General features: G+C 56.1%; 1 protein-coding gene across 1 annotated transcript; it reads right to left on the bottom strand.

Annotated features, from left to right (window-relative positions):
- Positions 1–4148: 4148 nt before the first annotated feature.
- On the bottom strand, positions 4149–8043 carry SRM (spermidine synthase). The gene is made up of 8 exons (XM_045546147.1): positions 7777–8043; positions 7101–7221; positions 6601–6693; positions 5604–5757; positions 4978–5061; positions 4737–4882; positions 4522–4644; positions 4149–4443 (listed from the first exon to the last, which is right to left on the bottom strand). Exons 1-8 carry the CDS (start codon positions 7941–7943, stop codon positions 4423–4425), a joined length of 909 nt encoding a protein of 302 aa, XP_045402103.1. The 5' UTR covers positions 7944–8043; the 3' UTR covers positions 4149–4422.
- Between the last annotated feature and the right edge of the window lie 3999 nt (positions 8044–12042).

Raw genomic sequence — 12042 nt, 5'->3', positions numbered from 1 at the left:
TTCTACAAAAAGAAGAGAGAGAGAAAGAGAAAAACAGCAAAGCACATACAGAGGATCAAGAATTATTTTGGAGCTCTCAAAAGAACATTGGAAACTAGAAGGGTGTGTGGTGGCCTGCAGTGGGTTCACCCTGGGGTATTTCCCCCTTCCTGGGTCTCCCCGACACTGAATAGGGCTTGTGGGTAGGACGTTGCTGAGGAGATGGGGTGTTACTCTGTGGCCAGCTCATATGAGACACTGCAGCTTCCACTTGGCTCTCTCTGGGATCACTTGCTTTGGGGGGAGCCTGCGCCACGTTGTGAGGGCGCTCAAGTGTCTCTCTGGAGAGGTCCACGTGGGGAGGAACTGAGCTGCCTAGCAACAGCCAATGTATTGGTGAGCCATGTGGGTGAACCACCTGGGAAGCAGATCCTCCCCAGCTAAGGCCTCAGGTGACAGCTTTACCATCAATCAAGCTTGAATGTGGAAAATGAAACTTTTATACATGTCAGATTTTTATAAATTAACCTTGTCTCCTTTCTCAGAATGCTACTTCAGGATGTGCTCCACCAAAACAAGGGAGTGGGCCTCTCGCAGTGGCTCACGCCTGTAATCCCAGCACTTTGGGAGGCCGAGGCTGGAGAATTGCTTCAAGACAGCTTGGGCAACATAGCAAGATCCTGTCTCTACAAAAAATTTTTAAAAAATTAACCGGGCGTGTTGGTGTGTGCCAGTCCTAGTTACTCAGGAGGCTGAGGCAGGAGGATCCCTTGAGTCCAGGAGTTTGAGGCTGCAGTGAGCTATGGTGATGCTACTGCTCTCTAGCCCAGGCAACAGAGAGACCCTGTGTCAACAAAACAAAACAAAACGAACAGAAAACAAAAGGAGTAGACACAGAAAAAGGAAGACATGGGGTTTAAGGGACAAGTGTGCAATAAGGGCATCATCCATTTGGGGAAGTCAGAGGCTCTGGCCAGCGCCTTCAGCGAGGTGAAAATGATAGAACACTTGCTGGGTCCAAGGATTTTAAGAGGAGCTTTAGAGAACTGGTGAAAAGTTTGGGGCTAAATTAGTGGTACATTTATTGAAAACTAAGCAAATGAGAACAAACCAAAAGCCTTCGGGGAAACCAGGAAGCTGTGTAGAAGTTATCAGAGTTGACTCTGTGTCCCAGCCGGGAAGGGATTTACCCAGTAGTAACAGCGCAAGGGCTGAATCAGCTCATCAAGACGATGATTTAATCGCACAGAGCTGGTGCGGGCCAAAGCCACAGACTAGGACTATCGCTGACGAGCGTGTTACTTAGAGACAGGAAGGTGACTGTTTTCTCCTACTATACTTGCACGTGACACTGAACACTTCTGTAACCATGCATGTGGGGGCGTCCCCCCCACATACCAACTGGTGTCCTCTAACTCCACTCGGTGCCGACACTACCTACCTGGAGATGGAGTCCGACCCCACAGGCTGAGGCACAGGGCCTAAAACCACCCCCACTTCAGATGCCGGTTGCAATAGTGGGTGGTCACCTATACTTCTGACCGCCTGCTATACATCGGGGCTCCCACTACCCCTCCTGGGGTTTGATTACGTGGCTCGGACGGCTCACAGAACTCAGGGAGACGCTTACACTGACTGCTTTCCTGTAAGGGTAGCACAGCGGGGACAGAGGAACAGCACAGGTGGGGCCTGTGGGAGGGACAGGAGCTTCCACGCCCTCTCAGGGCACCCCTCTCCAGGAACCTGGAAGCCCGTCCCATCTCACTGTTCAGTTGTTTTCAGAGCTTCATCTCTGGAGGGCGGGGTCATTTGGTCTTTCTGGTGGCCAGCCCCATACTGAGGCTGTCTAGGGACCCTACACTAACCCTACCGAATCACCTCATTAGCATAAACTCAGGTGTTCTGGAAAGGAGCCAGTCCTACCAACCAGGAAATTCCCGGGGGTTTTAGGGATGTGACAGGAGCTGGGGACAAACACCAAATATATTTATTATGCTACAGGAGGCAAATGCCCAAATAATCAGCTGAAGGTGGGGCAGGAGTGGGGGTGGACGCTATTTTTCTCCTAACAAGCCACATGGAACTATGGATCTTTACACCAGGGGCCTGAGGGATTTTGATAAATACATGAAGTGGGAAAAAAATCTAGGTACGATTGAGTTTATTCCCCAGGCCACATTAAATGGGCCCTGCTCATGGCCCTCCCGGAGGTTTCTGGAACTTGTGGGACTCACCAAAGCTGCTTCTGCCTCAGTAGACCAGCCTGTATCGCGCGCACCCAGACCCGGGTTCAGGGCCCGTCCCCAACGTCTGCCCCTTAAGGCGGGTGCGTGCGTGCGTGCACAGGTGTGTGCGCGCGGGTTGCGTCTGCAGGCAGCTCCGACCTCCGGGTGAGATGCTTGTTTCGCAAACGGCCCCCAGCTGCTTCTGCCACCAGGGCCACCCACTCCCTGCCCTCCTCCCTGACAGGTGATCCGATCATCCCGCATCGCACGTGCTTCTAATCGAAGCTGAGGCTCAGGTAAGCTCAGGGCTGTCTTACAAACTGGGTGTGGCAGGAGCTGTGAGCGGCTCTAGATCACAGAGCCCACAGGAGGCCGCGTTGAGATTTGGACCCAGGTCTGACTCCAGAGCCCCTGGGGAAACGCTCTCAGGCTTAGGGGTCACGGGGCGGCCCCCACGTTCTCATTGCCTGCCCGGGTCTTGGTGGTGAGTGCTGGTCGGAGAGGCTGTCCCCACGGGGACGCAGGGACCCCCAGAGTGCCCAAGCTGAGCTGTGGAAGCGGCCGGGCCCAGGCTGGGGTGAGTAGGGTGGAGTGGCCCTAGCTGGTGTCACCTCACGTTTCAAGGCAGCCGTTCTGCGCTAAGTCCCTTCCTCACAGGTGGTTGTGAAGATTAAGACACTTGGCCCACAGAGCTGGTGCGCAGCCCAGACTGCCTTTGACCGACAGCCGGCTCCACTCGGGGCTCCCTGGGGGTGGGGAGCCCCTGGAGCAGACGCCAGCGCCCCAGCCCGCTTTTTGGACTGTCCCAGGGCTAGGGACAGACTGGATGTTAGCCAGAGGCCGGAACGTGCTCAGTCTGGTGAGCTCTCTGGGTGGGGGGGGTGAGGCGGAGGCAGAGTTGGTGGCAAAGCTGGACCCTTGCTCCCCTCCCCCACTGTTCCGGACTCCCAGGATCCCTCCCGCTGGAGTCAGGGCTATAAGCTGGTTGCCCAGACTGGGGGTGGGGGTCACTCCCATGTCCCCTTTCCTGCCCCTGAGCCTCCCAGGTCAACTCATCCTCTGGCCCAGCCAGGGTGGGGAAAGGGTCGACAACTCCAGCCCTTGCAAGGAGTGTGCTTTTCCTGCCATTCTCCCTGCAAGAGAGAGTGGGCTGGAGACCCACCCGTTCCCCACACCAGGCCCTGGCGGTGGTCTCTTCCCAGAGACCCTGTCCCAGCAGTGGGAGGGGTGAGGTGCCTGGGGCACCAGAAGCTGGAAGTTCAGCACCTTGGAGAGGGGACAGCCCTGTGCCCATGGAGTCCCTGGTGAGGACACCCAACCTTCATTCTCAAACTCTCAGCATGGTTGGGTGGTGTTTTAGGAACATGCCAGAGGGTACCCACGAACTAGGGGGACAGGCAGGATGTGAACCAGGTCTGAATCCTGAGGAGTCGGGGCAGTGTGACCTGGGCCAGTGTTCAACTCCCCACCTGACCATGCCCCAACCAGCCCCTCTGGGGTCACCGCCAGCAGCTACCCTGGAGTACCAGGGTGGGACCTGACTTAATCCCATTAGAGACCCTCTTCTGAGAACATTCCAGGGTAGCCCCAGGAGAAATTACAGCCCTTCGGCGGCCCCACCTGCCTCTCTGCGATCCCCAGCCCTGACCCTGTGTGACTGTCACTGCGGCCTTGGCTTTGAGAGGGGCTCGGTAAAGGGATGGCTCCGTCAGCTTCCTAGGACAGATTTGGCTCCAGTTTGATGACTACCAAGTCCCTCCTCTGTGCCGCAGAGGTCAAGGGGTGGGTCCAAGGTGACACAGGGAGGGACCTGCCTGCCCAGCCACAGTCTCGCAACAGACACTTGGAGGCCAGACACCAGGGCCCACGCGGACCCACACCCAGGAGCACCAAGTGGCTGATGTAGCCTCTGCCTGGGCCCAGTCAAGGTCATGGGACACAGGGTTGCAAACTTTGTTATAAATACACGTGTTTGGTGAGTGAGGGGGCAACAAAGGCATAGAGACGGCGCTGTACACAGCTGGTGTAGGCTTGGAGGCTGAGTGCCCCAGAGACACACAGACAGTCCGCCCAGCGGGGCCGGCCGGGCAGCATTCTGGGGCCTGTAACACTTGGTGGGTGGGTGAGAGCCGGCAGGTCTGGGCCAGGGCTGGAGGGGCCCAGGCACCCTGGAGGCTCCCTGGTCCCAGGTCCTGGGCGGCGGCGGCGACATCCGGGCTCAGCTCACATCATTCAGGGCCTGGTGGGATATGAGGCCAGTCAGAAGGATGCTCTCTTGGGGTCCTGGGCCCCACCACCTGCCCTGCAGGCCTCTCACCTTGCGGGCAAACTCGGGCAGCACAAAGGCTGCCCGGTGCACGTCTGAGTTGTAGTATTTCAGCTGCATCTGCTCCACCTGCTTCTGTGTCAGTTGTTGCACAGGCTCCTGGAAGTTGGTGTTCTGGGGACCAAGGACAGGAGCTCATCAGGGAAGGGCTCTCCATACCCTGCCGGTGCACCATCCCCCGCCCCCACTGGCAGCCCCCAGCTCACCGGATTTTTGCTGCACAGCATAAAGCCGATCTGGCCACTGGGGTAGGTGGGGATGGTGCAGTAGGCGTAGCCCACCACGGGGAAGAGTGACTTGCAGAACTGCCGCATCTCCTTGATAAGGTCCAGGTGCAGCCACTGGCACTCGCCTGGCGGGGGGAAGGGATCCAGCAGCATCAGTATCGTAAAGGGCTGGCAACAGCCCGTCCCACCCTACCCTGCCGACGGCCTCCCCGCGGCTCACCCTGGCAGCAGAGGATGCCGTCCTCCTTGAGGGCTGTCTTCATGAGCTGGTAATAGGATTCCTTGAAGAGGCTTTCAGCGGGGCCTGCAGGGAAGGAGGGACAGGGAACAGTGAACACATCCTGGCTGAGGACTCAAGGGCTAATGTCAGCTCACTACACAGACCCACATAGCTGCCCAGTGGCAGAGCCAGGATTTGAACCCAGGTCTGGAATTCAGAAACTAACCACGGGTACAGGAATCCACTGCCCCAGGATCTGAGGGGGCTGCACATATTAACCCCATTCCTGGGGGATTCTCATCAGCACCGCAGTAGAGGAACCTCCACTCCAGGCCTTGGTTCACGACTAGAACTCACCTCCAGCCTGGCACTGGCCAGTCAAGAGCAGAGCGGAGGATGAAGAGAGGAAACTGGGGCTCAGTGGGGCACTGCCACACCCCTGTTGCCTTCAGGTTCCCCGCTACTGTCCTGAGCCATGTTTGATGGGGGAGGTGACAACTGAAGGGGAAAGTACAGCTCTAGTTTTTTTATTTTGGGGGGGCTGTCCTCTACCCCGGAAAACAGGCCCAGGGGAGACACCTCCAGACTGCAGCTGCCAGAGGGCCCCAGTGCCCGTCCCTGTTTACCCATGGGATCTGAGGAGTCGGTGATGATAACGTCGAAGGCATCCTGGTTCTGCTTCATGAACTCAAAACCATCACCCACATGCAGGGTCAGCTTCGAGCTGGAGTAGCCAACGGCCATGCCTGGCAGGAACTTCTTGGAGACCTGGATGACATCCTGGAGGACACAGGACGGACCAGACTGGGGTATGGGGGTGGGGGACTCTGGAGCCAGACAGTCACATGGAACCCCCCAGTGCCACCTACAGCCCGGTCACCTTGGGCAAGCCCTTCCCTTTTTGGAGAACCTCAGTTTCCAAGTCTGTAAAATGGAGAGAACCCTGGTACCTCAACTCATGGAGGGCTGGCTCCCACCTCCTGCTTGGGCTCATTCCTCACCCCCCAAAACCAGACCACCCAATCTTCAGTGGCTTTCCTGCTGTTCCCTCTTTTGGAAGGATACAATTCTGACCTCTGGCCAGCAGAACCGTCCCCTGCCCCCACACAGCCAGCTGCTTCCAGAAGCCTCAGCTCAAATGCCACCTCCTTGAGGTCTGCCCTGACCACCCTACATGCTTTCCCTGTACCCCGCCTTCTCCTGTGTCAGATCACACTCTGCTCTCTCCTCTAACTAGAACATCAACTCTGAGAGGGCAGGGACCGGCCTGTCCACCACTGTACCCCAGCACCTGGAGCAATACCTGACACATGGTAGATGCCAACTAAAAACGTGCTGAGTGCAAAGGGTAGATGAGATGTCCCTGAGCTCTGCCTGGTACTTAAATTAAAAATCAGCTTAGTCCTACTAAGAGCTAGTGTCGCAGGTGCCCTCACTATGTGCCGGGCCTTCTGCTACAGTTTTCCTACTGACCCCTCCCAACATCTGTTTTCCAGATGGGGAAGCAGGCCCAGAAATGTTGAGTGCCTGGCCCAAGGGTGTGCAGCCAGTTCAGGGCAGAGCGGGCCAGCGGCGGCAGAACCAGGCCTCAGACCAGACCTGCTGCTCCGGGCAGGCACTCACCTCATCAATCTCGCACTGGACCACGGACTCCACGGAGGGGTGCTTCACCACCTCGCGCAGGACACCCCCGTCGCCACCTCCGATGATCAGCACCTGGGACAGGAGAGCAGTCAAGGGCCCAGCATGCTGAGCTCATGCGCTCACACAACCATCTGGAGCAAGGCTGTTTCTCAGCTGCTCTGACCTGCAACCTCACTGCTTCATCTTCTACTCTCAGAACCGCTCTCCTGCCTCAGGAGCCTGGCACAGATGTCCCTTTTCTTGGAAGCTCCTCCCAGGGCTGGCCTATTAAGCTTCAGGCCTCCTGGGGACTGTTCCTCAGAGACCAGCGCATGTCAATGTACCGGGTCCCCACCCTGGTCCCCCCTGACTCCCCTTGTCATTGCTATCACTTTCTCTGACAATCCTTTAGGCAGCAACTGGGCTGAGGCTGAGGCACGCCTGGGACCTTGGGACACAGCTCAGGGCTGAGGCCTGGCAGGAGCGTGAGAACGGGGTACCTTTCGTGGGCTGGGATGGCTGCAGAGAGGCAGGTTGGCGATCATCTCCTGGTAGGAGAACTCGTCCCTCTCCGTGCACTGGATAACGCCATCCAGCACCAGCACGTTGCCGTAGGTCTTACTGCGGGCGGGGTGACAGTTGGGGACCTGGGTTCTCTGGGGTGGGAGGAACGTGCTCCAGCCCACCCGTGGTGAGGAGAACCTCCCACACCCCGCCAGGGGGTCCCGGAATGAGGAGCGATGGTGACACGTGGCAAGGATGGCGGGCAGGCCCGCTGGGTGGGGGCTGGGGTTGGACTCGGGGTCTCCTCGGGCTCTGACGTGTCCCGGGACTGACACGTGGAGCTCGGCGCAGACTCCAGCTCCCTCCCCGCCCCAGAGGCCGCCCGAAGCACCGGCCCCCTCGCCCAGTGAGACGGGATGCAGGGTGGGGAGGGACGGCGGCAGGGCACGGGCCTAGTTCGCGAGAACTTCTGACAGTTTCGCAGGGTCAGCGGAGGCTCAGGGGGGCGTCCGGAGGCAGGACAGGCGTCCGGACTGAAGCGAGGGTGGTCTGGGCCGGAATTAGGGCAGGCCCGGAGCCGGCTGCGGACCCAGCTTGCAGGGGCCCGTGGTGCGGGCAGCGGGCGGTCTGGGCGGAGCGCCGAGGGGACCCGTGCCCGCGGGGCGGTGGTACCTGCGGAAGACGAGGATATCCTGGTACCGCGAGCGCTGGTGGTGGAGCAGCTGCTCCACCTGCAGCGACAAGGCCTGGCCGGGCCACAGGCTGCACGTCTCGCGGAACCAGCCCTCGCGGATGGCGGCGGGGCCGGAGGCGGCAGGGCCGTCGGGGCCGGGCTCCATGGCGGGCGGGCGGGCGGCGCGGGGCGCGGGCCCGGGACTGCAGGCCGCGCGGAGCCGCAGCACAACGGGACAAGCTCCGCCCCGCCGCCCGCGCCACAACCTAACCGGGGCGGCGGGGCGGGGCCTTCCATGGGGCGGAGCCAAATCCCGCCAATGGCGGCGCGGCCTCGCTGAGCGCTCATTGGCCGCCGGCCGCAGCGCGGCGCCCAGTGGCTGGGGCGCGCCGTCCGTCGGCGGCAGCAGGATAGTGCGGCCCGCTGCGGGGCCACGTGGGGCCGGGGCCGGGGCCGGAGCCGGAGCCGAGCGGCCGGGCCGGGTTCCGGGGCGGGCCGGGCCGTCGGAAGGGATCCGGGTCCCTCCTCCGGCCCCGCGCCGGTCAGGGTGGTGCACCCCCGGCCCCGTCTTCTTCCCGCGGTCGGGAGGCACCGAGGGCCGCGGGACTCCGGCCCGGCGCGGAGTGCTGGAGCGCCGGGACCTGCGGACCGGGACTGCACCCTTAGGGCTGGCGAAATGGGAGCCGGCAGCTGCAGTGTCGGGCGAAGGGTTGCGCTGCCGTGTGGAGAATGTATCCCTCACTGCGTCCAAAATTTGGCTCCTTGTTGGACAGACTGTGTGGTTCGTCGAGACGCACTGAAGATTTTTATTTACTTAAAAGGGTCATCACAGCCCGCGATCTAACTAGCTGGGGGACTTTTTTTTCTTTTTATACATCATCCTAGAGTCCAAACTAACTAGCGGGATTTAGTCGTTTTCCTTGGAGTCCGAGCCATGAGCCTATGGCTGCTGAATAAGAGAGAGAAGTGCTTTTCTAAATTTACCAGCAGTGTCCAGGAAGAGGCCCAACACATGCATATTCAGCACCAGAAAAGACTGGCACGGAATTTTTTTTTTTTTGACAAACTGGGTCTTGCGCCTTGAAGGGTGGGCGGGAATGTGCTTTCTGTTTTTATGGAAATGTCAAGGAACTTCTCAGAATCACATTAAGCATGCTAATTACCAAATATTAAATGCTAATTGCTCTACACGCACTTCGGATGCCAAGGAAAGAAGATGGGACTGGTATAAGCTACTCCTGACATTATGTCAGGGATGTTTTTTGACTGACGTTTTGCAGCCTCCACCTGGAGGTGGGGAGCAGGTTCTCTGTCTCTTAAGCTGACCTGAATAACAGACAACGTTGTTTATCAGAGAGAACAAGCCTCAAGTCTTGGGACAGCCATGTGCCTTCCTTGACTTTAAGCTCCTTTCAAAGGGGAGTATGGTGAGGCAGTTAAAGAACTGCTAGGCGACAGCTCCCTGAGATTATTCACAAAAGGAGACCACATACTGGAGAAGGCAGAGTCGTCCAATATGTCTGGTTACTACAGGTTTGACTGGGTCCAGCCCTGTACTTGGGTCTAAGTGTTCGCCTAACAGCCTGTCTTTCCTCCAAGACATTTCTGACTCTGGGTTCTGGTAGCCTGTTTACTTGTCTGTGTTCCCTGAGCCAGATGTAAGCTCCCTGAGGCTGGGATGATGCCTGTAGGTGACAGGCCCAGATGAGGCCAGGTGCCTTGTGCATCAGCTGTCTTGGCTGTATTCTAGGTGGTGCACGGCTGACCCTAGATGGGGGCCCTGACATTCCAGAGCACAGCATGGCAGGAAAGTGGAGGATCAAGTCAATCCCCTCCCTCTTACCAGCTGAACAAAGCTGCTCCAGCATGTGCGCCTCAAATGAGGAAGACTGTAATGACATCCTTACCCTCCTGTAAGAGGTAAAATTGAGGCCTCAGCACCAATCAGGAATAGCAAATGAGGCCTCCAGGCCACAGTGTACAGGATTGCTCAAATCTTCCAAGTGCACAGAAGACAAAGTCCCTGAATAAGTTACAATCAAAAAAGTTCCCAAACATAACAGCACCATGACTCCAGAAATGTCACTCAACTTCAGGTCACAAGGAGGAAAAAAAATGATTTTGCCAGAAGTAGCCATTATTGCATAGCCCAGTTTAAATCACAACTGATACTATAAATCAGGATGGAGAATACCACATTGTAGCTTGAAATGTTTCCCTAAATTCAGCCCAGTGCGCATTTAAAATTCAGTTGTAAAGCATTACTGCCTGGTGGGTTGACTATCCCAACCTCCTAAAAGTGTTGATAATTTATAAGAGGGGGAAGAGAGAGGACAGAGGTGAACCAATGGCTGCTGTCCAAGGCCTTGGTTTAAATGGGGTTGCCACGTGGTATGTGTCTCTGTCACGAGACACTTGTTAGGCAGTTAGCACTTGAGAGTCATTTTGAAGCACTGTGTTCAGCCAGGCAGACAATGTGGTTATGAATGGGAACAGATTTGGCCATGATGTGGGGCTGCTTGGTTGCAGATGCGTACGGCAAGCTGCCTCAGGCACCGCAAACAGCACTGTGCCTCCTTGAGCAGAGAGCCCTCCTGCTCACAAATTCTCTCTGCCTCCAACCCTGTCAGCCCTGCGAGATCCCTCGTCCCCTCTTCTGGAGCACAGGCCCAGCCATGGCCCTCCACACTGCGGTCCCCAAACAGCTCCCGACTGGCTGACCTCCACGCGCCCTGCCATCCTCCCTGGTTCTTTCCCAGGTGCTCCAGAGTGACCTGACATTCTCCAAACTCCCTGAGGCTCTCATCTCCGCCATGGCTCAGGAGTTCTGGACTCCAGGTTCCATGGACCAGGAAACTGTGAAAACATATCTGGGGACTGATGTCGGAATGCCAGCTTTTTATTTTGCAAGAAAAGATATTTACAAAGACCTCAAACTCCTACTGCCTATGGTCCCCATCTTTAAAAAACAAACAGAAAAACATTGTCACAAAGACAAAACTAGTAAGGAAAACCTGATGGAGAATCATTTTAATTCTCTGAGAGACTGCTGGCATTCGCCTCTGACCAGTAGTGACCTGCTGTACCTGTTCAGCCAGGCCCGGGGCTTGAGGCCTCAGCTAACAATGGTGGTTCTCAAACTGCAGAGCAGAAGAATCACCTGGAGCCGGGTGAGCAGGAGCCCTGGGCCGCCCGCCCCTGCAACTCCATGCTGGGTTCTTTCCAACAAGCCCCCACTGGACTGTCAGAGGCCTCCACTTTGAGTAGCGGCCGGAACAGAGTTCTCCACGCTCCTCTCCTTGCTCGTCAAGATCCAGCCCAAATGCCCCTTCACAAGGCCTCTCAGACCATTCTCAGTAGAAAACAATGTCTCACTTTAAAATATTTTCCATCTTTGTCCAATTTTTATAGCAGAGACTGTCACTTTTTGTCAGTGACTGCTATTTGTCCCTCAATGTTTGTTCTTTCAAAATTCCATGAGAACCCTGTTTTTTTAGCTGGACATATGGACGACTGAAATAATGACATTTCCCCGTACCCCTTTGCCGTGGTCGTGTAACTAAGTTCTGACCGATGGGAAGTGGAAATGGGCAGTATCTTTGTGGACTGGAACGAGGATATAATGGCTGGAGCTAGGGCAGTCGCCCTGGACCATGAGATGGAAGCCCTGTGTTTTGAGTTGAAGATGGTAAAAAAACCAGACAGGAGCTTGTGTCTGATGATCTTGAGTTGCCATAGTAGCTCTAGACCGACTGCATTTACAAAAGAAAGAGAGAAAAAACATCTCTTGGTAAATTCCTGATAGTTTGGCTTTTCTGTCACTTTCACCCAGTCTAGTGCTGTCTAATACAGACCCCAGCCCATCTTAGCACAGGGCTGTTCTCTGCTGTTCTCAGCTGGGAGCCCTCCAATGGCAGAGTGATGTGGGATTTAGCCTGGTACCCCTCCAAAGGGTCTCGTACACAGTCAGTACCCTCAATAATTTGTGAGATAAATTTCCAAGGAAAAAAGGTTCCTAGCTTAATCATTTCTAAAAATAAAAATAACAGTGACTTCACCTTTCAGTAGGAGAAAAATAAAAAGAAAAAAATAAATAAAAATAATGGTATTCTGTACTTTCTTGATTTAATAGCCCATCTCAGGATTAAAATCAAATAGAATTCTAAACAAATCATCAGAGATTGGGTCACAAATTTAGATAAGATGTTCAGTGCTGCATTATTAAGAATAGTACAAAAATGGAAGACTTAATGTTTAATAATGGG

Source organism: Lemur catta, chromosome 3 (genome assembly GCF_020740605.2).
Source record: "Lemur catta isolate mLemCat1 chromosome 3, mLemCat1.pri, whole genome shotgun sequence".
NCBI classification, from domain to species: domain Eukaryota; kingdom Metazoa; phylum Chordata; class Mammalia; order Primates; family Lemuridae; genus Lemur; species Lemur catta.
Note: the sequence above shows the minus strand (reverse complement) of the source record. Positions and strands in the feature narration are given on the sequence as shown.